The following is a 27,515-nucleotide window of genomic DNA, read 5'->3' as shown; positions in this document are numbered from 1 at the left end:
GGCGGTGCTTGTAATGAAGGGGCGGGGCTTGTAGTGATGGGCGGGGCTTGCAGCGAGGGGCGGAGCTCGTGGTAAACGGGGCGGGGCTTGAAAGCCCAGGCGACAATGGCGGGCCAGTTCGATCCCGTGCAGCGCGAGATCCACCAGGACTGGGCGAATCGCGAGTACATCGAAGTGATCTCCAGCAGCATCAAAAAGATCGCCGACTTCCTCAACTCGTTCGGTGCGAGAAAGCGCGAAGCCCCCGACTCGTCAACCCCCCCCCCCATCTTTCCCTCATTCCTCCGCCGTTTACATTACCCAGCGCGCTCGCGCGCGCGCGCTCTGTTACGAGGGTCGCCGTTGGTCAGGCGAGATCACGTGATGCTGATTTTGGCCAATGGGAATCGCCAACACGGCCGGGGATGTTTATCCGTCGTAAGAAATCGACTTCCTCCTTTGTGTGTTTACAGTCGTGGTAGAGTTACCCCTTCGGTGATGGCACTGTGAGATGTTACCCTGTGATCTGTGATGTTGCCATGTGATCTGTGATGTTACTCTGTGGTCTGTGATGGCGCTGTGATGTTACTGTGTTTCTGTGATGGCGCTATGGAGGGATGGAACACGTCCGAGGGTTCGGCCACCAAGGAGATGGAGCGATGAGAGCCACACGTAGCCAACAAGTGATGGGCAGATTGTTGCATCGCAGGATCGTAAGAGTTGACGGCAACTTGGGGAAGCCTTCATCCAGCAGTGGATCGATCATGGCTGATGATGGTGTTGCTGTGGTGTCTTGAAAATACCGAATCCTAACCCACTTTGCCTTTGATGTTGTCTCTACTGCTGCTGGCATCATCTCTACTGCTGCTGCTACCGTCACTCCCACCGGCTGCTGGTGCGCGGCGCAGACATGTCGTGCCGTGCCCGCCTCGCCGTGCTGAACGAGAAGTTGACGTCACTCGAGCGACGCGTGGAGTACATCGAGGCTCGGGTAAGAGGAGTGGTGGGGGGGTGACCAGAGCGGTGGGGGGAGGCAGGGCGGTGAGAGACACACACATCATGGGCCCTTCAAGCATAGCATCCTCCCACGGTTCCACACATCATCGTGATAATTCAGAGTAACAACTCAAGTCATGGGTTGATTGTTTTTTTGTGTCATTTGTAGAGACTCTATTTTGTTGTTTTGTTAATGGTCTATCTCATATTACACTGTCCTATTTGGGTTGTCTTATTATATTTTAATACTTTTCTGTGAGGAGGGGAGACTGAGTGAGTGGAGATGGAGAAAGTGGAGACACATATAAGGGAGACACATGGGTGAGACACAGAGGATATGCAAAATATGAGACGCGGGAGAGACACTGAGGAGAGACACAAAGAGGGGAGATGCCATGCCTCCGTTCCCCACCCACATGGAAGGTCGCAAGAAAATACCTTTGCCAAATATAACCACGCTGATTTGTCTTCGTCTCGCCGCAGGTGACCAAGGGGGAGACGTTGACTTAGCAGACCTTCACGTGTCACCCTCGCCACACCGATCCTCACCGTCCCATCTGCCCTCTGCGGCGGTGCCCCTCCTTCTTCTTCCGCGTCCGTTTCCTCCCCCACCGCGCCGATAACACTACTACTCGCCACTACTCACCACTACCCACCACTACCCACCACTACTCACCACTACCCACCACTACCCACCACTAACCACCACTGCTCACCGCTCGCTGTCCCTTCACCATTGCCTTAAACGCAAAGCCTTGTCTGCGGGCTGGGAGCATGTCCACGTCCGCCATGGCACGCACCGCGGGTCTCTTTGGGCGCCAGTCATCAATTTCGATAATGTCGCTCCTTAAAGCTCACTATGCGCGCCTCGACTCGCGGTTTTAAGGAATCGCACGTTTGACATGCGTGTATGTTGCACGTAATGGGTTTGTGTGACCCCTGCAGCCACAAGAGGCCAGTACATTCACTATAGTGTAAACAAACTAATTATGGTTGATTCAGATGTATTCTCTGAATCCTGAGGACTTATCGGATTGCAGGGCGGTGAACTGTTACACCCCGAGCACGGCTCGGTGTTGTGGCCCATTGCTCCCGCTGGTGTCACCCTGGGGGCCTGTCGTGACACACAGAGGGGGCCACCTGTTGTTGGGTTTGACTGCGTCCGGTGCCTGATGTGGCGATTTTTGTACATTGAGCGTTTGTTATTTTTATTCCACTGCCTTCCCATGTTGGGTTCCAACGGCGCTGCCACGTCACCACGAGACGAACAGATCTTCGTTTCTAAATGTTCCAGCGAGCAGCGCGCACCACCTTGTGTCACAACGACCCTGGAAGTTGACGTCACAGATGACTTATTAATACAAACTTCAGATGCATTTTTTTTCAATACGCCGTGCAATGAGTGTTCCGTCAAACCTGTCAGAGCCTGGATTTTGCCAAATTTAGTTGAAAACTCCCAATTTGTATTTGATGGTTTCTTGTGAAGTCATTGGTGACCAGGCCAAGACAGTCAAGCCACTGCTCACTACTGTGTGCGAGTTCCCCTTCCATTGTAAACTTTCTTTGCGTGTGAGTTTATATCTGTGCTTTCTTTTTTTATTACCAAGACAGAACCACTAACCCCTACCCCGAGGGTACAAATACAATGTGGAGACCAAATGTTCACTGTGGGGAACATATATCCAATTACATCAGCTCGATGTGTCTGACAAAGCCATTGCGAACAACCGCCCTCCGATCCACCCGGCTACATTAATTGCCCGTGGCGCACGTGAGTCCGTGTCGGGTTTTCTTTGCCCGTGGCGCAGTGTGGGGATGACGGGAGGGCTTTGCCGAGGGCAGCATTTAAATGTTAACTTTGCGTTCGAAATTATTGACAAAAATAGTCGACCGTCTATGATAGGATCTGCGATATCGGTTCATCCGTACCACAGTGGATAAGAGTTGTGTAAAACACGCCGACTCGATTGGCACCAGCTGGGAGCAACGCCACCTACTCCCCCTCCGCCCCCTTTGCCCCCACGCTCGTCACCGCGTGTTCTCAATTAAGGTGCCCCCCCCCCCGTGTCACGAATAAACGTCGCATCCTTGGCCCTGTGTTCGTGCCCCTCTGTCCTCGTGGTGATGATGGCTGTGTGCAGGCTGGTGAGCTGCCTGTTATTGTATAGAATATAAGCAACATTCATAAACAGACAACCTCCTTCACATTCTCTTTGGTTCTATCGGTAAAGTCACGTAGGTATAAAATACAAATAAATCACGACGTTTCGGGCGCAACACAAGCGTCCGTCATCAGGTGGGAAAGCATGGTCTGCTGCTGAGGCTGCTGTTTTAAAAGGTTTGAAATGAGTGGTGCCCAAGGGTCATTAAGAAGTGGCCGGGGCTAGTGATGTTAATGTGAGAAATTAGCATGTAACTGTAAGATAGGAAAGCGGCCTCTGAGACGAGGACATGGAAGTAGCTATGTGAATGTGAGAGATTAGCATGATGTTAACGTGAGAAATTAGCATGTAACTAGAAAAGGAGGGTGAGCATGAGAGATCTAAGAGAGAGTCGGAAATAACAGCTGACCATGGGCAGGTTGGATGGAAACATTACAGTCGGTTAAGACTTTACCTGGTTAATAACGTCCTTCCAATGATTGTTCAGTTTGTACCCATCCTCTTGGTTGAAGTGTCTGTTTATATATCTGGATGGCTTCATGAACAAATCTCTGAAGGTAGCCGGCAGGTTTGCAGAGTACCTCCGTCTTGGAAAAATCAATTTCGTGAGCCCACAGCGTTAAAACAATGATCGGCAAAGGCAGAGGTATTGGTCCTGCCGTGTTTCAGATCTGCCTTGTGTTCACGAACACGGTCCGAGACATGTCGTTTCGTTTCCCCAATGTAACTGCTGCCGCAACCACAACTAGTTTGTAGACACCAGAGTATTGCATGTCAGAAATCACATTCTTTACAGATGGGATTAAATCACGGATTTTGTGTACTGTGTTGAAACGAACCTGGATCTTGTGTTTGTTTAAGATTTTGGAAATCTTTTTGGTAACCCCTGCTATGTACGGTAAAGTGATGGTTTTGATTGGATCCTCAGAAGGTTGTCTCCGCATGGCTGGGGAGACAGCTTTGCGGATTGTACGGTCCGAGTATCCGTTCATCCTGAGGGCTTTGTGTACGTGCTCCAACTCACTGGCTAGGTGGTGCTGGTCGGAGATGCAACTGGGCCTATGGTGTAGTGTTTTGATGAGGGGATTCTTCTGGGCTGGATGGTGGTGGTAGTCAGGATTTAGATAGGCATCCGTGTGGGTGGCTTTCCTGTAGACCGAATGTCCCAACGAGCCATCAGGTCTCTTCTCGATCAACACATCCAAGAATGGTAGCTTGCCATCCTTTTCCACATCCATGGTGAATTTGATAGACGGGTGTATGGTATTGATGTGGTTGAGAAATTGGTTCAGTGATGGCAGGTCATGTGGCCAGATGACGAACGTGTCATCTACATATCTCTTCCACAAGGAAGGACGTAGGGTGGATGTCTGGATGGCATCTGTCTCAAATTTCTCCATGAAAACATTCGCTACCACTGGCAATACGGGAGAACCCATTGGGGTACCTTCATTTTGTTTTTAGAATGTACCATTCCAGGTGAAGTATGTGTTGGCAAGACCGTGCCTTACCAAAGTTGGTACATCTGGATTCAGTCCTTGTTGGACCAAGTCTCTAATGATTGCAATGGTGTCAAGTACAGGTACATTGGTGAACAGAGAGACTACATCGAAACTGACAAGCAAATCATCCGGAGACGGTGAGATGTCCTTGATTAGAGAAACCAAGTGAGCTGAGTTAAGTACAGCTGAGGTGAACTTGCCCGTGAAAGGAAGCAGGATCTGACAGAAATCGGGCCATGTTTGTCACGCCATGTAAAAAAAAGTTTTTCCACATCCAATCAGCCCTCACGGGCCTCTGGGAGTGCATACATTCAGCACCATTGGTTCAACACAAGCAAAACACTGTATTGGTTTTGACTCGGAGATCGAGGGTCTTTGCCTATACACATCTGGCAGCTAAGCATTATTTCAAGCGAGCTTGTGCTGATGAGACTGTCGAAACTAGACCTTGCGAATAGAAATATGGCTGTTCGCCAGCTGTGGTTCAAGCGATCCTGACTGCTGCTAAGACGCTCAATGTCAGGTTCGCTCAGCTGTGATCTTCGTGACGTCATGTGGCAGCGTCCAGGAATCTCTCGGGGGAAGGGGTTGGGGAATTGTTTAATGACGTAATGAGAAAAGGGTTTTTTGGGGACGTCGCCGGGGGCTTTTCCCCCTTCGTAGTGGGTGTGTCGTGACGTCACGCAGCTGTACCGCTATCGTAGAAAGTGGGGGGCGGTGACGCAGCAGCAGTCAGCGCGCTCCGCTACAAACCCCGCGGCCCGCCCAAGTTCGATTCCCGCTCACGGCCAATAACGGCGAATATTTGAACCGGTCCTGGGCCTCCCCTAGGTCACTTCGGCCTCAAATGCGTACCTGGTACGATGTGTAAACATCGCCACTTGGAAGACAGAGGCGGCCGGGCGTGGTGCTGGCCACCCACCACCCTCGTGTACCGTCTCAGTCATCATAGTCCGTGAAGTCTGTCATGAGGATCTTGTCTTCGTGACACTATCTCGGCAACCCCAACACGTTCGTCGATAACGCTGTGTGTGGAGTGTGGACTTCATAGAACAATCAGCAATGGGTGTCGCAGGGCAATGGCTCTTATTCAACGCACATGACGCACACAATACGGTGCTTGTGCTACGAATGGCCACCCTTATTGACGAATGTGTCGAGTTTCTTGTTTGTTAATTGCACAATCGCACATTGTAAATTAAGTTTTACAGTTATGAAATTATAATTATTTGTAAATAGTATGTATGTCGTTTGTCTAGTAATTGTGATTTTTAAACATTGTATTGCTCGTTTAAATGTTAGTAACAATTAGCCTGTGCACTCCTGCCTGAGTGAAAAGTTGGCTAAGTTTTGTCCAAACCTGTCCAGCTGGATCAAGAAAAACGTTAATAAGTTAATTTAATTAACAATTACAGCTTTCCCACCTGATGACAGACGCTTTGTGTTGCGCCCGAAACGTGATTTATTTTATTTTATACCCACGTGACTTTACCGAAAGTTGTGTGTTGGAGAGTAAAACCCACACAATTTACAAACCTTACTAATTGGCTGTGGCGGGTTTCACAACACATTTATACTTACGCGATCTCACCCAGAACAACCCTCCGTTATGGATATTGCTCGCGAAACCCCAACAACAACGACTAACGACTGCGACTTGTTAAATTGCCGTGAGCACGTTGAGAGTGGGGGGGGAGGTGTTCGTGAAGAGAGCGTGTCCCCCACGCTAGGGGGCGTGGCTCCTGTGTGACGTCACCAGGAGGCGTGGTCTCGGCACGCTGTGGGCGGGGCTCGCTCCCCCACCCGATTCGCTTCCTTTCCGGGGTGCCCCCCACTCGTCGAGACGCTGCAGCGACGGCTGTGGTCCCCGTGGTACCCCCGAGACCCCGTTACCCCCGCTACCCCCCGTGTCACATCGCCTCCCGCGGGCCCCCCTTCACTCCTCCACTCGGCCCCCCTCTCGCGCACACCCCGTCATTCATTTCGCCGACCCAACGATCCCCGCTGCGACCTCGTCTCCTTGGCCGGCCGGAAGTGAGCTGCGTGCGGGCAGAGGCGGCGATCCGAGCGCGGTGGCGAGGGGGCCATGGTGGTGTGAGTGGGTCGGGGGGGGGAGCCATGGGCGAGCAAGCGAGAGGCGGCCGCTACGAGGAAGTGCGAGACCTCATCGACTACTTCTCCAAGAACACGTACCGCGCGCGCGAGGGCGTGGGCAAGGCGAGTTGCGTGACCCGCTCCCCGGCCGCCTTTGTCTCTCTTTCTCTCTCTCTCGCTCGCCCTCCCTCGCGACAGCCGAGCCCGTCCGCCGTTAAATCGATCTCGGCACGCCCGCACCTCGTTTGTCTCCCCTCCCTCCCTCCCCCCCAACCAACAATCTCTCTCTCTCCCAGTTCTCTCTGAGGCCGTGGGCCGGAGTTGAACCCCGTGGACTTTGCCCCGCGACACTGCGCCGCGTTCAGGCGCCATCCACGCGCCCTGCCAGTCTCACTCCACTGCTGGGGCGAACGCCTCTGGCCCCCAACTCTGTCGTCGTGTCACGGGGTTTGGCGTCTGGTTTGTTGAACTTCTTTGCTGCCCGTGAAACCGGAGCCCCTCACTTCGACAGGTAGGAGGAGGGAGGCGTCGATGAGTGAAGCTCACGGGAACCGCTACCAAGTTTTGACCATACTTCACCGCGCGGGTGTCTGTACCGCACACGAACCAATATGTATCATCCACGTGTCCATTATGCCATGTGTTTTGGTTATTTAACACGCTTCGGCGAGTTGAATTACGATGAAATCGTTACGAAATCTCTCGTGGTGAATGTAACATACCCATGGATTGTAAACGTGGTTATTGGCAAAAGGAAATTAAACGAAGCTAAGAAGTGCGCCAAAAAACAGGTCACGGTGGAAAGGTTGGACGCTTGGATCGAACCCCGAGATATAGAAAGATGAACACCGATTGCAGAAGCTTCGCCACGCGACGAACCATGCAAGTTGTGGGCCTTGGGGCAGCGCTCCTCAAGGCTGGACGGATGATGGTCGAGACTCAAGGCGGACGGCAGTCAAAGGAGGGGAGAACTTCCAACGGGACACCGTTCGTCGTGCATCACGGACCGATGAAATATGCCCTTCCGTCGGCGCTATTGCGTTGCTGCATCACACGGCCGTGAGAGATGGTGACAACTTGGAGAGAGGCCTTCATCCAGCAGTGGATATATCGTGGCTGCTGTTTGGTTACGGTTATGCAGGAGTTTAACATTTAACAAGGAGGGCAGTATGACAGGTTAGGGTTATTGGGAGAAGGGAAAAAAACAATAAAAAATATTATTTTACCAGGTAGGGCCCACTGACCTAAAAGCTCTTTTTAAACAGAGACCTTACCACAAATGACAGGTCAACGCAGTGGCTGATCAGCCAAAGACTCTAAGCACGCGATGTTTCTAAATGTGGAGGAAAAAACCGGAGGGCCAGGAGAAAAATCCACCCGACCATGGGGAGAGAGACATGCAAATTCCAAATTAACAGGTATCGTCACGGTCGGGATCTAACCCACGACCTCCTGTATACCAGGCGAGGGAGTTAACATCTCACCACCGTGGCTGGCCCTAATCCATAGATGACCAAATCAGTGTCCGCTCCTAAGACGACAGTTCACAGTGCAGTAGAGATAACGAGACCAGCTGTCATCGGCATCAGCCATGATCAATCCACTGGTCGATGCGATGCAACAGTTTGGCACCTGCACACGAGCTGATCCCATCGCTGAGTCTCCTCGGTGGACGTCCTGTCGGGTGCGTTTTCTCCTTTGGCTGCCTCGCCCTGCGTTGGCCTTGGCCGCCAGGTATCTTCCCCTCTGGCCATGACGCGTCAGGCCCAAGCCCACTTCACTTTTATCTATAGTCAAAATGTGATGTCTCTGATTTGCATTATGTTCTCTAATTCTTGTGTTCCTCTTTCTGTCACTCTGTGTCATTCAAAGAATAGTAAATTCACACGAAATGATACATTCCTTGGACGAGCAAGGCATTCCACGAATCGCCCTGGTCTGTGCTTGTCTGTGGGTCTCTCTCCGAGTCTGAGAGTCTGTGGAGCTCAACTGGTGACCGGGCTGGGACAATGAAAATCACTGCACTTGAGCTCGGTTTTGTCAAAACCTCCGATTAGCACGGTTGGCTACGTATGGTGCGATAGAAGTTGAGGACACATACATACAACTCAGTCTAGCTATGTGTAGTGGTAATTGGCCACTATCCACTGCTGGATGAAAACATACTGGATATCTGTGAAAAAATAGCTTAATAGCTCATTGGATTTCTCCAGTTTCAATGAATATGATTCTGAATTTGTCACCATCTCTCACGGCCCTACAATTCAACAATCCAAATTGGCGCCCGCACGCGAGTAGATTTCAACGCAAATTACTCAATTGGGATTTCATGTGGCAATCATCGCCCCCTTTCTGCGTAAATTTGGCCGGACACTTCAGAAAAAATACAGTCGTCATACTTAGTGAGGCTTTCCTAGAGTATGCAAGAATAATAATCATAAATGTACGTCTATAGGTCTCTACGGGAGTCTTTGGATCTCTGTGTAAGTCTCTGGGCTTCTCTTACCGAAGGGTGATGGCACGCGCATGCTTGTAATCCAGCTCTACGGAGTCGAGGATCTGTGGATCGCACAAATGGCGTGAAGTTCCCCTTCCCGTGGACATCGAAGCACCACAACCCTGGCTTTGTAAGAGAAGGCAGCACATAAAATGTGGACTCTGCCTGTGTCCAGTTGCATAGGATGGAGCAATTCCCCCCTGGAATGTGTGGGGCTTTCTCCAGGTACTCCGGTACCCCCCCTTCGCCACAGGAGAGCACAAGGCAATTTGGCACAGGCCCGTCGCATGGCTGCCTCTGCACTTGTCTGTGGGTCCCCCCCGCACCTCCTGGTGGTTCTCTCTGTTGGGGAGAGCGAGCGAATGCTGCGGTGACCCGTTAGGAGTTGGAACTGTGATTGTTGCTGTTGACGCGAGTTTTAGTTTCTACGCGAGTCCATGGTCTCTACTACGCAAGTCAACGGTGGCGGCTCTTATGTCTTTCTTGACCAGCCTGAGATTTTCAACTCCACTCACTGGGGAACCCATTTTTAATCAAAGGGTTGGGCAGTTGAAATGTGACACCCCTCCCCCCAACTTTGGACCCTGGATCTTATCAGCTCTGGCTCAGCATCTCTGGGCACCGGAGCCCCCCTTCGAGTTTAACACGTGACCTCACCGTTTGGGAATGTTTGAGGGGGGTGTGGTGGGTGGGGGGGAGACCCGGAAAAACAACAAACCCTCCGCCCCCCACTCTAGCAAATCGAGTCGCCGTATTTTATTTTAGCCAGAGGCTCGCTCTGGTCAAGTGAAAGCTGTGGAGGTCCAGTGCAGTCTTGGTCTGTGGATTTCATATGATCAGCTGAGCTGATCGGTGAACGTATATTGTGCAGCCAATTACCATTGCCGGTCTTCCTCAATGCAAACACGTGTTGAATGACCATATTGCAGGTCACGCACAACTCGCCTACGCACTCACACACTCACCCACTCAACTACCACACTGCAGATCACTACAACACTCTCACTCATCCGCTCACTCGCTCGCAACCCTGCAGGTCAGTGCACGTCTCTTTCTGTTTATTACACTCGCACCGCTCTGCTTTGAATTCTCTCTCCCATCGTCTCTCTTCCCAAATTCTTACATCCTCGTTCAGTTTAAATAATGCGAGTTTAAATCCAATCATCCCTCCCTCTGGGTTTGATAAAACGAGTACCACTTTGTGGGGAAGTCAACAGCGGTTGACCTTTGGATATACACATCTCCACCATAGAAATGTGGAATTTCCATCACCGGCTCTGAGCTGTAAACGGTAGACGAGCACCATAACTCAATTTGACTTTCGTCGGGGAAAATGTACACTGGGAGGTCAGGGGGGAATATAGACGGTGCAGTGAGCACGAGTTCACGACGGGCGGCCGTGGCGGTGTGCAGGTCGACGAGATCCAGGTGCGCTGCCTGGAGTTGTTCTCGCGCGACTACGTCTGCGCCTGGCTGGAGAATGCAGGCGGCGAGCTGTGCGGCCACTACCCACTGCACGTTGTGCTGCTCGAGTACGAGACGCACGCCGGGCGCCACAACGAGCGGTGAGCGCCTGGGCGAGGTCGCGTGGAGGTCTTGGCCAGGTCACGGGGTCGCGTTAATCCCCACCCCCCTTGCCGGGGTCCGATTTCTCCTAATTCCTGGGACCCTATTCTCGGCGTCACCGGCCGCCGGCTGGGTTCCTGAGAGACGCGTTCCTCCCTGTGGCTCGGCTCCAGCTCGGGCTCGAGTCGCTCGGTTGCTTCCAACGACGGGGGCCGTCGAGCAGCTCGGCTGTGGCCTGCCCGTGGCTCGGCTCGAACTCGTCTCGCGTAGATCCCGAGTGCACGGCTAGGCGCCACGCTCGGAGCCGGCTTCAGGTAACCGCGTGGCCTTGAGCCGGGTTTTTCCAGAGCCCAGCCTGAGATGAGCCGTGACCCAACACGGGGCGATCGTCTCTTCAAGTCAAAATCTCATCAACACTTGGCTCGTAAACCACATGTACTGCGACTACCTTTGTGCCTGGGTCTCTGTTGCCTACATCGCCTAAACCCTGTGTCTTCAGCGCGGTGTTGTGTGGTTGTGGTGCTGCAGTGTGGTTGTGGTGTAGTGTGGTGCTGCAGTGTGGTGGTGCTGCAGTGTGGTGCTGCATTGTGGTTGTGGTGTAGTGTGGTGTTGTTGTGGTGTAGTGTGGTGTGGTTGGGGTGCATGGTGGTCCTGCAATGTGGTGGTTGTGGTGTAGTGTGGTGTGGTTGTGATGTAGTGTGGTACTGCGGTTGTGGTGTAGTGTGGTGCTGCAGTGTGGTTGTGATGTAGTGTGGTGCTGCGGTTGTGGTGTAGTGTGGTGCTGCAGTGTGGTTGTGGTGTAGTGTGGTGCTGCAGTGTGGTTGTGGTGTAGTGTGGTGCTGCATTGTGGTTGTGGTGTAGTGTGGGGCTGCAGTGTGGTTGTGGTGTAGTGTGGTGCTGCATTGAGGTTGTGGTGTAGTGTGGTGCTGCAGTGTGGTTGTGGTGTAGTGTGGTGCTGCATTGTGGTGCTGCAGTGTGGTTGTGGTGTAGTGTGGTCCTGCATTGTGGTTGTGGTGTAGTGTGGTGCTGCAGTGTGGTTGTGGTGTAGTGTGGTGCTGCATTGTGGTGTAGTGTGGTGCTGCAGTGTGGTTGTGGTGTAGTGTGGTGCTGCATTGTGGTTGTGGTGTAGTGTGGTGCTGCATTGTGGTTGTGGTGTAGTGTGGTGCTGCAGTGTGGTTGTGGTGTAGTGTGGTGCTGCATTGTGGTGTAGTGTGGTGCTGCATTGTGGTTGTGGTGTAGTGTGGTGCTGCATTGTGGTTGTGGTGTAGTGTGGTGCTGCAGTGTGGTGTAGTGTGGTGCTGCATTGTGGTTGTGGTGTAGTGTGGTGCTGCATTGTGGTTGTGGTGTAGTGTGGTGCTGCATTGTGGTTGTGGTGTAGTGTGGTGCTGCATTGTGGTTGTGGTGTAGTGTGGTGCTGCATTGTGGTTGTGGTGTAGTGTGGTGCTGCATTGTGGTTGTGATGTAGTGTGGTGCTGCGGTTGTGGTATAGTGTGGTGCTGCAGTGTGGTTGTGGTGTAGTGTGGTTCTGTGGTTGTGGTGTAGTGTGGTGCTGCAGTGTGGTTGTGGTGTAGTGTGGTGCTGCAGTGTGGTGGTGGTGTAGTGTGGTTCTGCGGTTGTGGTGTAGTGTGGTGCTGCATTGTGGTGTAGTGTGGTGCTGCAGTGTGGTTGTGGTGTAGTGTGGTGCTGCATTGTGGTGTAGTGTGGTGCTGCATTGTGGTTGTGGTGTAGTGTGGTGCTGCATTGTGGTGTAGTGTGGTGCTGCAGTGTGGTTGTGGTGTAGTGTGGTGCTGCATTGTGGTGTAGTGTGGTGCTGCATTGTGGTTGTGGTGTAGTGTGGTGCTGCATTGTGGTTGTGGTGTAGTGTGGTGCTGCATTGTGGTTGTGGTGTAGTGTGGTGCTGCATTGTGGTTGTGTGGTTGCGCAGCTTTGAGAGCGTGCTGGAGGTGCAGCGCCTGCGGGAGCTCGTGACGAAGAGCAAGATGGCGCGGTGCCGCGGCCGCTTCGTGTGCCCTGTCATCCTCTACGGCGGCAAGGTGAGGCTGGGGCGGTGAAGGCGAGGCTTCGGTGGTGAGGGTGAGGTGGTGAGGGTGAGGTCACCATGGTGAGGGTGGAGTGGTGAAGCCGAAACAGTCATGTCGCGGCAGTGAGGCCAGGGCGGTGATCGACACGCTGAGGCTTGTGAGACTAATGCAGTGAGGTTGATGCCGGGAGATAGGATTGATGAAGTTGAAAAAAAGATGTGTGTCTCTATCTTTGTTCCCACGTGTCAGTGAACCCACGTGTCGGTGTACCCACGTGTTCACAGCACATTTGCCGATCCTCTACACTTGCCGGGTGGGGCGAGATCTACGGACGCAGCAGCTACAACTACCTCTTCTCTACGGGGGGCGTCGACGACGGCGGTGGCGGTGGCGGCGGCGGAGGGGGAGGGGTGGACGGAGACGGAGGGGGCGGCGTAGGGAGCAACGACGAAGCCTGGCTCAGGTGCTGGCCACCCACCACCCCCTCGTGCGCCGTGCCGTCCTTCGTTGGTGCTGCCCGCTCGCAGCCCTCGCCAACCGACAGTCTGTCAAGGACTTCACGGGGGACCTTTGTCTTTGTAGGAATGGCCGGGAGTCCCAGCTGTTTAACCGCATCCGGGGAAACGACATCAAGCTGCTCAAGCACCTGGGAGTGCGCTTCATCTGCGACCTCATGGTGGAGAACAAGAAGGTGAAGTTCGGCATGAAGTGAGTCGCCCCTCGCTCGCCCTCGCGCACTCACCCTCGCCAACGCACACTCACCCTCACCCACGCACACTCACCCACGCACCCTCACCCACGCACACTCACCCTCGCCAACGCACACTCACCCTCACCAACTCACCCTCACCAACATACCCTCGCCAACGCGCCCTCGCCAACGCACACTCACCCTCACAAACGCACACTCACCCATGCACACTCACCCTAACCAACGCACACTCACCAACGCCAACGCGCACTCACCCTCGCACCCTCACCCACGCACCCTCACCCACGCACACTCACCCTCGCCAGCGCACACTCACCCTCATCAACGCGCACTCACCCACGCACACTCACCCTCGCCAACGCACCCTCACCCTCACCAACGCACCCTCACCAACACACCCTCGCCAACGCGCCCTTGCCAACGCACACTCACCCTCACCAACGCACACTCACCCATGCACACTCACCCTCACCAACGCACACTCACCAACGCCAACGCACACTCACCCTCGCACCCTCACCCACGCCAACGCACACTCACCCTCGCCAACGCACCTTCACCCTCGCCAACGCACACTCACCCTCGCCAACGCACACTCACCCTCGCCAACGCACACTCACCCTCACCAACGCACACTCACCCTCACCAACGCACACTCACCCTCACCAACTCACACTCACCTTCGCCAACGCACACTCACCCTCGCCAACGTACCCTCACCCACGGCAACCACGTGTGTGACGAGGTGTGACGATGGTTACAGTGTGTGATGTCGATGAGGTGTGACGATGATGACGGTGTGTGATGTCGATGAGGTGTGACGATGGTGACGGTGTGTGATGTCGATGAGGTGTGACGATGGTGACGGTGTGTGGCGTTCCGCAGCGTCACGTCGTCGGAGAAGGTGGACAAGGCTCAGCGTTACGCCGACTTCACCCTTCTATCCCTGCCCTATCCCGGTACGGCCTCGGTCGTCAAGTCATGGGTCAAGGGTCACAGGGTTGGGTCACTGTGCCAAATCGAGGGTCGGGTCCAGGGTCACATGACCAGGTCAAGGGCCACAGTATTCGGTGAAGGTGATGGGCAGGTCAAGGATTACCGGGTTAGGTCACGAGTTACCAGGGCCATGTCAAGGCCACGCACAAGTCACGCGACGTATGGGAGGCTTGAGCTGATTTATTTCGATTTACGTGCGTGTGGAACAAAATCTGAAAAGTGCGCAAAGAAGCAACGGAGAGACGCACGCTCAGAATCGCAGCAAGAGGCAGAGAGAGGAGCATGCAGCTGAGAGAACGCACACGAAGCAGAGCCCTCGCTTGGGCAGGATGCGTCACAGCCAGAAGGGACCGTGGCCGGCGGTCGAGACTTAAGGACGGAGTGGCAGCCGAAGGAGAGAGCGCGCTCGATGGTACATCCGCAGTGGAGACGGAACGACGAGGCGGTGTCCTCCTCGTGACGATGCAGCAGCCGTGCGGATTGTCGCGTCGCGCGATCGTGAGAGGCGGCGGCGGGTTGGGATGAGGGGGGGGGCCTCCTTACGGCAGTGGGCTGACCGTGGCCCGGCCCGGTGTTTGCGTCTGGCAGGCTGCGAGTTCTTCAAGGCCTACCGAGAGCGGGATTACTCGGGCGAGGGACTCGTGTTCGACTGGAGTCAGGTATGGACTGCGGGTGCCGTCCCGCACTACGGTTTGCTGGGCCTAAACTGCGGGGGTAGTGATTGGGACGAGACGGGGTCACGAGTGTCGAGTGTTTATTTTTTATGAACGCTTTTAGTCTGTGCGTGCGCGTGTTTGCGCGCGTGGGTGTGCGTGTGCACGGGTATGTGTGTGCGTGCATGTGCGCATTTGTGTCTTTGTGTGTGCGTGCGTCCGTTTGTGTGTGTGTGCGCGTGTGTGGTTCTTGAGGCAGGACTATGTGGACGCTCCGCTCAGCGTCCCCGAGGAGCTCAGGGAGGGGCTGCCCATCAACTGGGGTGGATACAGGGCAAGTACGCACACACACAAACAAACATCCCCCGTATATCCTTAACAGACTGTTGGGGTAAGTACTTTTAGCGATAACCTATGAAGGCCGGAACGGCACACGAGGGGGTGGGTGGCCAACAGCACGCCCGGCCGCCTTTGTCTCCCTCGTGGCAATGTTTACTTATTTGAGGCTGAGTCAACCGAGGGGAGACCCAGGACTGGTTCAGATAATTGTCACTGATGTTGGCCGTGAGCGGAAATCGAACTCGGGTCGCCACGCACACATGTGCAATCTTACACACACGCACACACACAAATTCACACAAACTCGCACACACACACGTGCGCACACACACACATGCGCACACACACACGCGCACACAAAGATCCCCCGTATAGCCTTAACAGACTGTAGGAGCAAGTGCTGTTAGCGAGCACCTATGAAGGCCAGAACGGTACACAAGGGGGTGGGTGACCAGCACCATGCCCGACTGCCTTTGTCTCCCCAGTGGCGATGTTTACACACTGCACCAGGTACTCATTTGAGACTGAGTCGACCTAGGGGAGGCCCAGGACTGGTGTTGGCCGTGAGCGGGAATTGAACCCGGGTCGCCGGGTTCATAGCGCAGCGCGCTAACCGCTACACTACCGCATGCGCACACACACACATGCGCACACACGTATACACATTCACACAAACTCTCACGTGTGTAATCTCACACACGCGCTATGGAGTAGGGTTTCATAACCAGTAACCGGTTTTCCGCACGGCATTGTCCAGAGCAGTAAACACGTGCTTAGATTTTTAACTGAGACGCGATGGGGGAGGTGGTACCACAGTGGCGGTGTAGTGGCCACCACCCGCGGACTCGCCATCCAGAGGTCGCCGATTCCGCTCCATCTCCTGGTGCGGCAGTTCAAACCATGGTGCAAGTTTCTCACATCTCATTGGCGAGCAATTGCAGGGGCTGCCCCTGTACCTCTCAACTGAGAAACGCGGGGGCATTGCGCTACGCTACGACTGAGGCCGCCGTGCGGTTTTCATGTTTACGCGTGGCCAGTCCGTGCGTGCGGCACTCGCCTTCCGCCAGACGCGATTACAGACATCGACAGTTACTGTTTAACAACCGCGATGAAGACAATGATCCCCCACGTAGCCGACACGAGCTAATGGGACCGGTGCTGTTCGCGAGCACCTCTAGAGGCCGGCAGCACACATCAACAGCCGCCACTCGCCACCAAATGGCAGAGAGATCACCACCGTACTTGCACCCAGCTAGATGCACTCCGAGACCCCGGTACGCACACACGTGCATGTGCGTGCACCTCCCGGTAATTTGTAGGTAACGTTCCGCCCTCATCGTTGTACCCGCAGTCATGGGACCTGATGGAGCAGACTCAAAACTACCTGCGCCTCCTGCTGCACATCATCAACCTGGACGGTGAGCGACAGGCCAGCACAGGGCAGGGCAGGGACAGGGGTTGGGCAAGGAAGTGCGGGGCGGTACGATGTACTGGAAGGACCAGGCAGGGCGGTGTGGGTTGGGTGGTTCGGTACGTGCCAGGGATGGTACCGAGTGGCAGGCCCGTGGGTTTCAGGTGCATTACGGGTGAAGCAGGAAAGACTGAAGCGGCGGGAGACTCGGAGGGACGCGTTGGAGAAGAGTGAGATGGGAGAGATGATCGAGGGACGGGAAGGCACGGGGAGACACACAGGGGAGGTGCCGGGAGACGTGTGGACAGGAGACTGGTGCGCGTGTGTCCCTGTGCAGACGAGAGTGGACTCCTGGTTCACTGCATCTCGGGCTGGGACCGCACGCCGCTCTTCATCTCCCTCCTGAGACTCTCCCTGTGGGCCGTGAGTACCTGCATCTCCGCATGTTCCCGTGTGTCTCCCCGTGTCTCCGCATGTCTCCGCGTATCCCCATGCAGTGGTTGAGACCTGCGTGGGTGTGAGGAGGGAAGTTCTCGGGTTCGCTTCTCCACGGTTTCACTCTGAGCTCTCGCCCAGTTCCTGTCTCACCACACAACACGTGAGCGAGTGTGCGCATCTGTGCGTGCGTGCACACGTGTGACAGTGTGCGTGTCTGTGAGGAGTGGGATAGTGGTTAGCGTGCTGCGCTACAAACCCGGCGACCCGAGTTCCATTCCTGCTCACGGCCACCAACACAGTGACGATTATCTGAACCGGTCCTGGGCCTCCCCAAGGTCTACTCGGCCACAAATAAGTAACTGGTGTGGTATGTAAACATCGCCAACAGGGAGACAAAGGTGGCTGGGCGTGGTGCTGGCCACCCACCTCATATGTCTTGCCAGCCTTCATAGGTGCTTGCTAACAGCACTTGCCGCAACAGTCTGTTAAGGCTTTTTTTATATATAGTCTGTTAAGGCTATAAGGGATGTCTTTGTCTTTGTACGTGCAGGACGGACTGGTCCACGCATCCCTGGGGCCCGAGGAAATCCTCTACCTCACCATCGCCTACGACTGGTTCCTCTTCGGGTGCGGTGACCTTTAACCTCCCACCCGTGACCTTTTACCCCCCTCCCCTGGCCCCTGAAAACAATTAAACCGCACACACGTGGAGAACGAACAAACTCCACTTGGACAGGGGCTCGGGTCGGGAATCAAACCCAGGCACTTCTCGCTGCGAGGCACCAGTGTCACCACTACACGGTGCGTACTGAGTGCATGGTGAGCCTGTGGTGAGCCTGTGGTGGCATGGTGGATTCGCGAGGCCGCGTGTTCATGCCTCCGCTTGGTGTTCCCACAGGCACATGCTCGAGGACCGGCTCCTTAAGGGCGAGGAGGTGAGGGCAAGGCCAGAGAGGAACATGACACACGACCTCTCAGTCCCGTGACCCCGTGACCCCATGACCCCATGACCCCGTGACCCCGCTCACAGCAATGTTGAGCCGGTCCCATTCCTGCACAATTGTCTTTGGGCTCTATGCCACATGCTACCCGTGTCTCCATGTCTCTTTGTTTTATTGTGTCCGTGTCTCATTGTGTCTGCGACTCGATCCTTTGTCCCCGTGACCATCTCCTCCGTCTCTCGCAGATTTTCTTCTTCTGCTTCAACTGCTTGAAGCACATCTCCGGCGACGAGTTCTCAGCTCTGCGGAGAAAACGGTGGGTGCCCCCAAACCCCACTTCCCCCCCCCACCTCCTTCCTCCACACCCCACCCCTCCTTCCCTTCGCCCCCCCAACCCCCTTCCATAGCAGCAGGAATGTTACCATTCAATCAATCCATCATTGGCCCAGATACATTTGGATTCAATTTAAATGTTATCTGTAATGGTTAATATTAAGTTCAAATCGGATTGTATGTTCGTGTTCATGTTATGACACCTGATTACAAAGTCGGGTCAGGTTTGCTGTGTGTTCGTCTCCCTGTATGGTCCAGTCGTGAGGATTCTTGGTTTTCACCCAGTTGCACCTGGGTTCAATTCCTGTTATGGGAAATTATATTAAGTGGAGAACGGTAGCGCAAGCGTTAGTGTGCTGCACTACGAACCCAGCGACACGAGTTCGATTCCCGCTAACGGCCCAATATCAGTGACTATTATTTGAACCGATCCTGGGCCTCCCCTAGGTCGACTCGGCCTCAAATGAGTACCTGATGCGGTTTGTAAACATCACCACTGGGGGGACAAAGCCGCTGGGCGTGGTGCTGGCCACCTACCCCCTCGTGTGCCATCCCGGCCTTCATAGGTGCTCGCTAACAGCACTTGCCCCAACAGTCTGTTAAGGCTACATGGGGGATTTTTGTCTTGTTAAAACACACGCTCTGTCTGTGTGTGCATAGGAGAAAGCGGGAGTCCTCACGGGAAACGGAGGGACGCAGTGACGACGGTGGAGCCCTTGGTATGAGCCCGTGTCCCCAGTGTCCCCACCGTGTCCCCACCGTGTCCCCACCGTGTCCCCACCATGTTCCCAGTGTCCCCACCGTGTCCCCACCGTGTCCCCACTGTCCCCAACGTGTCCCCACCGTGTCCCCACCGTGTCCCCACCGTGTCCCCACCGTGTCCCCACCGTGTCCCAACCGTGTCCCCACCGTGTCCCCACCGTGTCCCCACCGTGTCCCCACCGTGTCCCCACTGTCCCCACCGTGTCCCCACCGTGTCCCCACCGTGTCCCCACCGTGTCCCCACCGTGTCTCCAGTGTCCCCACCGTGTCCCCACCGTGTCCCCACCGTGTCCCCACTGTCCCCACCGTGTCCCCACCGTGTGTCCCCACCGTGTCCCCACCGTGTCCCCAGTGTCCCCACCGTGTCCCCACCGTGTCCCCACTGTCCTCACCGTGTCCCCACCGTGTCCCCACCGTGTCCCCCCAGTGTCCCCCCAGTGTCCCCACCGTGTCCCCACCGTGTCCCCCCAGTGTCCCCACCGTGTCCCCACCGTGTCCCCACTGTCCCCACTGTCCTCACCGTGTCCCCACCGTGTCCCCAGTGTCCCCACCGTGTCCCCACTGTCCTCACCGTGTCCCCACCTTGTCCCCACCATGTCCCCACTGTCCCCACCGTCCCCACTGTCCCCACCGTGTCTCCACTGTCCCCACTGTCCCCACCGTGTCCTCACGGTGTCCCCACGGTGTCCCCACCGTGTCCCCACCGTGTCCCCACTGTCCCCACCGTGTCCCCACTGTGTCCACCTGTTCCATCCACCTGTTCCATCCACCTGTTCCATCCACCTGTTCCACCTGCGTGTGCCTTGTCCACCTATCAAGTCCCGGCGTTCTTTATGTGGGTTGCATCTTGCCGTCTGTGAGGGCCGCTGCTGCTGTTGTTTATTGCTGTTTGTGAATGTGGCTGTGTGTGGTTGCATGTGTAGCTGTGTGTGCTTGCATGTGTGGGGAGTGGTAGTGTAGCGGTTAGCGCGCCGCGCTATGAACCCGGCGACCCGGGTTCGATTGCCTCTCACGGCCAACACCAGTGACGATTAACTGAACCGGTCCTGGGCCTCCCCTAGGTCGACTCAGCCTCAAATGAGTACCTGGTGTGGTGTGTAAACATCAGCACTGGGGAGACAAAGGCGGTCGGGCGTGGTGCTGGCCACCCACCCCCTCATGTTCCGGCCTTAGGTGCTCACTAACAGCACTTGCCCCTACAGTCCGTTTAAGGCTATACGGGGGATCTTTGTTTTATTTTTGTGCTTGCACGTGAACGTGGCTGTGTGTGGCTGTGTGTGTGTAGCTGTGTGAGAATGAGGAGGTTTACCGCAGCCTTCGCTCGGAGGTTCGGAGAGCCGTAAGGCGCTGTAAGGATGGGTGGTGGTCGCGGGTTGCTGAGGAGATGGAGTCTGCCTCAGTGGCCCGCGATCACAAATCACTATTTAACTCCATCAAAAAAGTAACCTGCAGCGCCACACCTATTACCATCATTAGAGGAAAAAACGGTGATCCAATCTCCGACCCCCAGGAACAGGTTTGCAGATTTGCTGAGCATTTCTGTGAGGTCCTGGGGGAGGGAAAATCTCTCAGCCAGGAAAACATCATGGCACAAAGTGGGGATAACCCTGCTGAGGCTGCGGTGCCTCAAATATTGGAAGAGGTCACCCCCTGTGAGTGGCTGGCTGAGGTACCGGCTGTTGAGGAAGTACTGAGGGCGATCCGGAGTCTGAGACCAGGGAAGGCACCGGGCAGAGATGATCTCCCAGGCGAAATGCTGAGGGAGGGTGGCGTTTGTGCACAGACTGCCCTATATGACATCATAACAACAGTCTGGACCACTGGACGGGTTCCGCAGGACTGGAAGGATGCCCTGGTGGTCCCCCTCTTTAAGAAGGGGGACCGCACAGACTGTAACAACTACAGGGGCATCTCACTCCTCAGTGTGCCGGGTAAGGTCCTGGCAAGGATTATTCAACATCGCCTTGCTAGGCATGCTGAGGAGAGGCTTGCGGAGCCCCAATGTGGTTTCAGGAAAGGGCGGTCCTGCACAGATGCCATATTTTCTGTCCGTCTGCTACAGCAGAGGTGTAGGGAATTCCAAAAAGACCTACATCTCTGCTTTATTGACCTGGTCAAGGCCTATGATACCATCAGTAGGACTGGGCTCTGGGTTGTTCTTCGTGCTTTCGGAGTCCCTGACCCTCTGCTCACGATCATTAAGGACCTTCATGATGGTGAGCGGGCCCGGGTAAAACTACGTGGCCGGGAGTCGGAGCCTTTCCCTGTACACCTTGGGGTGCGACAGGGATGTCCTCTGGCTCCCACATTATTTAACATCTATTTCGACTGCGTAGTTCGTGAAGCCTTCAATAGCTGTACCGGGGGAATTACCATTTGGTACAGATATAATGGGAGGCTGATCGACGCCCGGGTGCGATCAAGGGATGGCTCCCTATTGGTCAACCACGTTATGTATGCCGATGATTTGGTAATAGCTGCTCATTCAGAAGAGGAGTTGGAGACGCTGCTGCTGAGGCTGGAGTGTGCCACTAAGAGGTGGGGCCTTACCATCAGCCCCACCAAAACTAAGCACCTGCCTGGGTATTTTGTACCATCGGGCACTCCGCCCCCACAACTCCCAATCGGTGATGGGGCAGTTGTGGAGAGAGTAGAGAGTTTCCCATACCTGGGCAGTGTGCTCATGACCAGCTCCAGTTTATCAGCAGAGGTCTCACTCCGAATCAGTCGAGCGGCAATATCTTTTCATCGGTTGCGTAACGCTGTGTGGAAGCTACCTGGTCTGTCGCTCCGCACGAAGCTTCAGGTCTTCTCGGCCACGGTCATTCCCTCCCTTCTCTACGCTTGCGAAACGTGGACCCCCCTAGTGGAGCATCTTCGCCGGTTGGAAACATTTAGGCTGGCCTGCCTACGATCCATCCTGGGTTTGACCAGGCTGGATTGTGTGAGGAGCTCACAAGTCCTTGAAAGATCTGGGCAAAGTCCCATCAGTGAGCTCCTCCGGCAGGCAAGGCTGCGTTGGCTGGGTCATGTAGCCCGCATGCCCAGCCACCGCATGCCTAAACAGCTTTTGTTCGGCCGGATCGAGGGGGCTAAACGGGCGCGGCACGGGCTAGAGAAGAGATGGAGTGATGTGGTACAGGAGGACGTGGAGCTGAGTGGACTTGCCGATGACTGGTACCAGCGGTGTCAAGATCGGCCTCAGTGGAGGAGGCTCGTGAAGGACGCTACTGGGCAGTTGGAGGCAGTCGCCCTCCAACAACAACGGAGGGCGGAGGAGCGACGCTCACAACAACGAGCGGAGCGCCGGGTGGCTAAAGCACAGCAAGTTGGCACAGTAGGGGGCACAGGTGGTGCATCAGCCAGTCATCTCGGTCATCTCGGTCAGTCGACCCGTGGCACCTGGGTCTGCCCCGTGACCTCCTGCCAGCGGGCGTTCGACACTTCACGTGGCCTCAAGGTGCACATGGCCTGGCACAAGCGTCGTGGTGACGTCACCGCCACTTAGTGGCGAATGGCGGTTGTTGTAGCTGTGTGAGCCTGTGCTCTGCGTGTGGGACGTGTAACACGGCTGCTGTCGTTTGTGTGTGTTGCCGTGAGTGGCTTGCTGTGTGTAGCCGTGTGAAGCTGCGCGCTGCGTGTGTGAAGTGTGACGCGGCTGCTGTCGCTTGGCCTCCGCGTGGTGCAGATGGGCGTCTGGCAGGGAGCAGCAGCAGCCTGAACAGCGTGGGCAGCTTGTCCACCCTGCTGGACGACTCTCCGTCCGTCCTCACAGAATCGGGCGACCCGCACGCTCATCCGCTCGCCCGTTCACACCACTGGTATACTCGCCCGCTCATTCACCCACCCACTCGCTCGCCCATTTGCCTACTCATGATGATGGTGACGATAGCGGTGATGGTAACGGTGGTAGTGGTGATAATGGTGACGGTTGCGGTGGTGATGGTGTTGACGGTTGTGGTGGTGATGGTGGTAACAGTAATGGTAATGATGGTGACGGTAACGGGCGTAGTGGTGATGATGGTGACGGTTGCGATGGTGATGGTGGTGACGGTTGTGGTGGTGATGGTGGTAACAGTAATGGTGATGGCGGTAGCAGCGATGGTGGTGACGGTGACGTTAGCGGTGACGTTAGCGGTGACGGTAGCGGTGACGGTGACGGTAGCGGTGACGGTAGCGGTGACGGTGACGGTAGCGGTGACGGTAGCGGTGACGGTAGCATTTGATGGTAGCAGTGATGGTCATAGTGATGTTACAAGCGACAACCTCTAACCCCCTGCCTCCTCAGTGCAGAGACGCGGTCCCATCTCCTCCACCAATCAGAAGATAGGATGGCCGCTCATCCCAACCAATCGGAGCACGGCTTACTGCAGCAGAGAGGAAGCAGCCCATTGGCCGTGCCGACGAGAGAGAGGTGGGGGCGGGTGGCGGGGTAGGTGTGCAGTGCAGAGTGAGTGTGTGATGGTATGGTATTGTGTGATGTGATGCAGTGTTGGTTTGTAATGTGGTGTGACATGCAGTGTTGGTGTAATGTGGTGCGATGTTGGTGTGACACGGTGTGGTGTTGGTGTGACGTGTTGGTGATGATGTTGGCATGACGTGCGACCTGGCACGGTGTTGGTGTGACGTAGTGCGGTATTGGTGTGACGTGTCGCGTTGGTGGTGACGTTGGCGTGACGCGGTGCGGTTCCAGGACGGGCTCTGTGGCATCCTCGTGTGAGAGCGAGAGCTGGCAGCTCGTGTCAGACTCTGGCAGCCTGAGGGGTCCGGCGCGGGGGATGGGCAGAGACTCGCCTTTCCCTCACCAGTGAGCAACTCTAAATCACCCGCTCGCGTTCACACTCGCTCACGTTCACACTCGCTCACGTTCACACTCGCTCACGTTCACACTCGCTCACGTTCACACTCGCTCACGTTCACACTCGCTCACCGGCCGGGACGCCCAGCGGTAGAGCGGGGTGGCTCGCAATCGGGAGGTCGTGAGTTCACATCCTGGTTGGGCGTCAGCTTGGCCCATGAGCCCCTCCCTCCGAGCTCGATAAAGACAAAGCACCGCCTGGCGTGGGAAATCAACAGAGGATGTCCTACGCACGCACGGACTCGCCCCCACCATATGAATGTGGAATTTCCTCCACTGACTGCTGTAGACAAGAGATGAGTAACAATGCCTCAATGCGCATTTGAGCAGGAGATCACTTTGAGCAAGTGTTACTCACCGACGCGCACTCATTCGCACACTCGCGCTCACTCGCCGTGTCTCCCCGTGATTGCCGTTGCACAAATTTGCACAGCGACGCCGGCACACCACGGCCTGCTCTTCCGAACGGCGCCACGGGGCTCTTTACCGCCCGCCGCGAGCGAGCGAGGCGGACGACGCTCGATAGCGCTCGGCATCTAATACGACGGCGCCGTCTGCCGGGGCGGTCCGCCGGTCGTCAAACCGCGAAGACGCCCGGCGTCTCACCACGAGTACCCCTCCCCTCCCCCCCCCCCCCCCCGTGTCGACGCGGAGGCTACCGGGCCCGTCGCCGCGCCAGGTGCGCCTGGAGGAGGTGCGCTCGGTGTTCCTGGCGGCGTACAGCCTCACCGTGGGGCTGCGCTCACCGCCAGGGCCCCCCACGCCCTCCCTCACCGGCCTCCTGGAGCACCTCGTCCGCGGCCTGCGCACCTGAGACTCGCTCGCTCACCTCACCCACCAAGGACTCGCTCACCTCACTCACCAAGGACTCGCTCACCAGGGACTCACTCACCTGACTCACCAGGGAGTCACTCACCTGACTCACCAGGGACTCACTCACCTGACTCACCAGGGACTTTGCTGACTCACTCACGTGACTCACCAGGGACTCGGAGACCTCCACTTAGTAACAAACATAAGAACACTTTCCAGGGACTGGCTCACATGAATAAGGCGCCTGATAACTCACTCACACACTCTTCTGGGACACGCACACGTACACGGTAACACGTCACACAACACACACGCACCTGAGAACACACACAGTGATACACACCCCTAGGCGGGCACGCACGCCATCTGGGAACACACACACACTCACACACTCACATGCTCACACACACAAACACTCACTCACATGCTCACACACGCTCTCACCCTTGCTCGCTCGCACACATACGCTCGCACACTAACACACATACACGCACTCACACGCACTCACACGCACTCACACATGCTCACATGCTCACTCAACAACAACCGCCATTCGCCACTAAGTGGCGGTGACGTCACCACGGCGCTTGTGCCAGGCTACGTGCACCTTAAGGCCACGTGAAGTGTTGAACGCCCATTGGCAGGTCACGGGACAGACCGAGGTGCCACGGGTTGACTGACTGAAACGAGTGGCCGATGCACCACCTGTGCCCCCTCCTGCGCCAACAACGAGTGGAGTGCCACCTGGCACTCCGCTCGTTGCTGTGAGCGACTGCCTCCAACTGCCCAGCAGCGTCCTTCACGAGCCTCCTCCACAGAGGCCGATCTTGACACCGCTGGTACCAGTCATCGGCAAGTTCACTCAGCTCCACGTCCTCCTGTACCACATCACTCCATCTCTTCTCTAGCCCGTGTCGCGTCCGTTTAGCCCCCTCGATCCGGCCTAACAAAAGCTGTTTAGGCATGCGGCGGCTGGGCTACATGACCCAGCCAACGCAGCCTTGCCTGCCGGAGCTCATCGATTGGACTTTGCCCAGATCTTTCAAGGATTTGTGAGCTCACACAATCCAGCCTGGTTAAACCCAGGATGGATGGTAGGCAGGCCAGCCTAAATGTTTACAACCAGCGAAGATGCTCCATTAGGGGGGTCCACGTTTCGCAAGCGTAGAGAAGGGAGGGAATGACTGGCCGAGAAGACCTGAAGCTTCGTGCGGAGCGGCAGACCAGGTAGCTTCCATGCAGCGTTACGCAACCGATGAAAGGATAATGCCGTTCGACTAATTCGGAGTGAGACCTCTGCTGTTAAACCGGAGCCGGTCTTGAACACACTGCCCAGGTTTGGGAAACTCTCCACTCTCTCCACAACTGCCCCATCACTCACACACACATCTGAGAGCGCTCTCCTGCACATCCCCGGCCATGGCAGGAACGCACCTGGACATTCATAGGAACAAACTTGTGCCCACAACTGTCTTCACACCTGTACACACCTTTACATGCTGGCACACGCACACGTGCTCGTCCTGTAAATATATAAATAAATGCATCGCAGGTGCGTGCGCTCAAAGCCGCAGTATCTGCGTACGCGGCCACTGCAGGAGTGACCGGTTTGCTCCCGGGCCAAGAGACCGAGAGAGAAAGAAGTGGGGAGTGTTGATGAAGCTGAGAGAGACGGGATGTTGGTGAAGCTGAGAGAGGATGTTGGTGAAGCTGAGAGATGTTGGTGAAGCTGAGACCGAGAGTCCTGGGTTCATCTGTGCCTGGCGAGTCATCGAGGTTGCTGTTGGACTCGGGAGTGGGGGCTGCACGGTGTGAGAAGCGGAGGGGGGGGGTGGTGACGCCACTTGTACAGAGGTTCACGCTTCGAATCCCAGCGGCCACCCTGGCTAATGCTGCGGTGTGGTCGTCACCATTCACACAGAAAGGCCCCAGACGAGGAGGGTCTTCCGGCGTAGAGACGGCGGTGGGGATTGCTCCGTTTCAGCGGCGTTGATTCAACGCAAGCGACACTCCGGACCGGTTTCGACATTTCAGCGTCTCATCAGCAGGAGTCTGACTCGCTTGACCCGATGATGCTTGTCGAGCTTGCCCCACGGGCTCCTGGTTGGGACCCAATGCCGCACAATCCACGACCAACAGAATCGCGCCCTCGCATCACCACCCCGCGGTCACCACGGTCCATGGCTCAATTTCACCGTCACAAAAACGAATTGTTCCTGGGTAGTCAGTGTTATTTCCTAATTGCTTGAGCCTCAAAAATACAGAATGGCTTTTATTATTATTTTCCACAAGCTTTGCTTTTGTGAGAAGGACAGTGATATTTTGAAATTTACCTATTTTCAATGAGAAAACGCCGTGTGCATTTGTGTCTTTCCTTCACAAAGTCCTGGTCACAAAAGCAACGTTTGTGGGGAATAATAATAGCTGCCATTGTCTGTACTT

General features: G+C 55.6%; 2 protein-coding genes across 5 annotated transcripts; both read left to right on the top strand.

Moving 5' to 3' along the window:
* On the top strand, positions 1 to 3,066 carry LOC144731792 (putative protein BRICK1). Its single transcript, XM_078613027.1, has 3 exons — positions 1 to 223; positions 888 to 970; positions 1,459 to 3,066. The coding sequence occupies exons 1-3, from the start codon at positions 106 to 108 to the stop codon at positions 1,483 to 1,485; spliced, it is 228 nt and encodes a 75-aa protein (XP_078469153.1). The 5' UTR covers positions 1 to 105; the 3' UTR covers positions 1,486 to 3,066.
* Positions 3,067 to 6,436: 3,370 nt separating this feature from the next.
* On the top strand, positions 6,437 to 26,646 carry MTMR14 (myotubularin related protein 14). 4 transcript variants are annotated; one of them, XM_078613023.1, is made up of 18 exons: positions 6,439 to 6,856; positions 10,644 to 10,795; positions 12,721 to 12,829; positions 13,102 to 13,280; positions 13,400 to 13,525; positions 14,415 to 14,488; positions 15,114 to 15,184; positions 15,438 to 15,512; positions 16,869 to 16,935; positions 17,266 to 17,351; positions 17,917 to 17,993; positions 18,265 to 18,301; positions 18,553 to 18,623; positions 19,301 to 19,359; positions 23,091 to 23,223; positions 23,691 to 23,816; positions 24,096 to 24,209; positions 24,915 to 26,646. In XM_078613023.1, exons 1-18 carry the CDS (start codon positions 6,758 to 6,760, stop codon positions 25,072 to 25,074), a joined length of 1,815 nt encoding a protein of 604 aa, XP_078469149.1. In that variant the 5' UTR covers positions 6,439 to 6,757; the 3' UTR covers positions 25,075 to 26,646. The 4 variants fall into 4 exon arrangements, with proteins under 4 accessions (XP_078469148.1, XP_078469147.1, XP_078469149.1 ...); XM_078613025.1 differs by lacking the exon at positions 6,439 to 6,856 and adding an exon at positions 7,012 to 7,244; XM_078613022.1 differs by lacking the exon at positions 23,691 to 23,816 and having other exon boundaries at positions 6,437 to 6,856.
* Positions 26,647 to 27,515: the final 869 nt, after the last annotated feature.

The sequence above is a fragment of the Lampetra planeri genome, chromosome 40 (assembly GCF_965212315.1).
Source record: "Lampetra planeri chromosome 40, kcLamPlan1.2.h2, whole genome shotgun sequence".
Taxonomy (NCBI): Eukaryota; Metazoa; Chordata; class Hyperoartia; order Petromyzontiformes; family Petromyzontidae; genus Lampetra; species Lampetra planeri.
Note: the sequence above shows the minus strand (reverse complement) of the source record. Positions and strands in the feature narration are given on the sequence as shown.

Bases quoted from the DNA above. Each gene is read 5' to 3' on its own strand.
- LOC144731792 (XM_078613027.1), top strand. From the start codon at position 106: ATGGCGGGCCAGTTCGATCCCGTGCAGCGCGAGATCCACCAGGACTGG. The intron at 224-887 runs GTGCGAGAAAGC...TGCGCGGCGCAG, and splicing joins CGACTTCCTCAACTCGTTCG to ACATGTCGTGCCGTGCCCGC. The intron at 971-1,458 runs GTAAGAGGAGTG...GTCTCGCCGCAG, and splicing joins TGGAGTACATCGAGGCTCGG to GTGACCAAGGGGGAGACGTT.
- MTMR14 (XM_078613023.1), top strand. From the start codon at position 6,758: ATGGGCGAGCAAGCGAGAGGCGGCCGCTACGAGGAAGTGCGAGACCTC. The intron at 23,224-23,690 runs GTATACTCGCCC...CTGCCTCCTCAG, and splicing joins CTCGCCCGTTCACACCACTG to TGCAGAGACGCGGTCCCATC. The intron at 24,210-24,914 runs GTGAGCAACTCT...GTCGACGCGGAG, and splicing joins GACTCGCCTTTCCCTCACCA to GCTACCGGGCCCGTCGCCGC.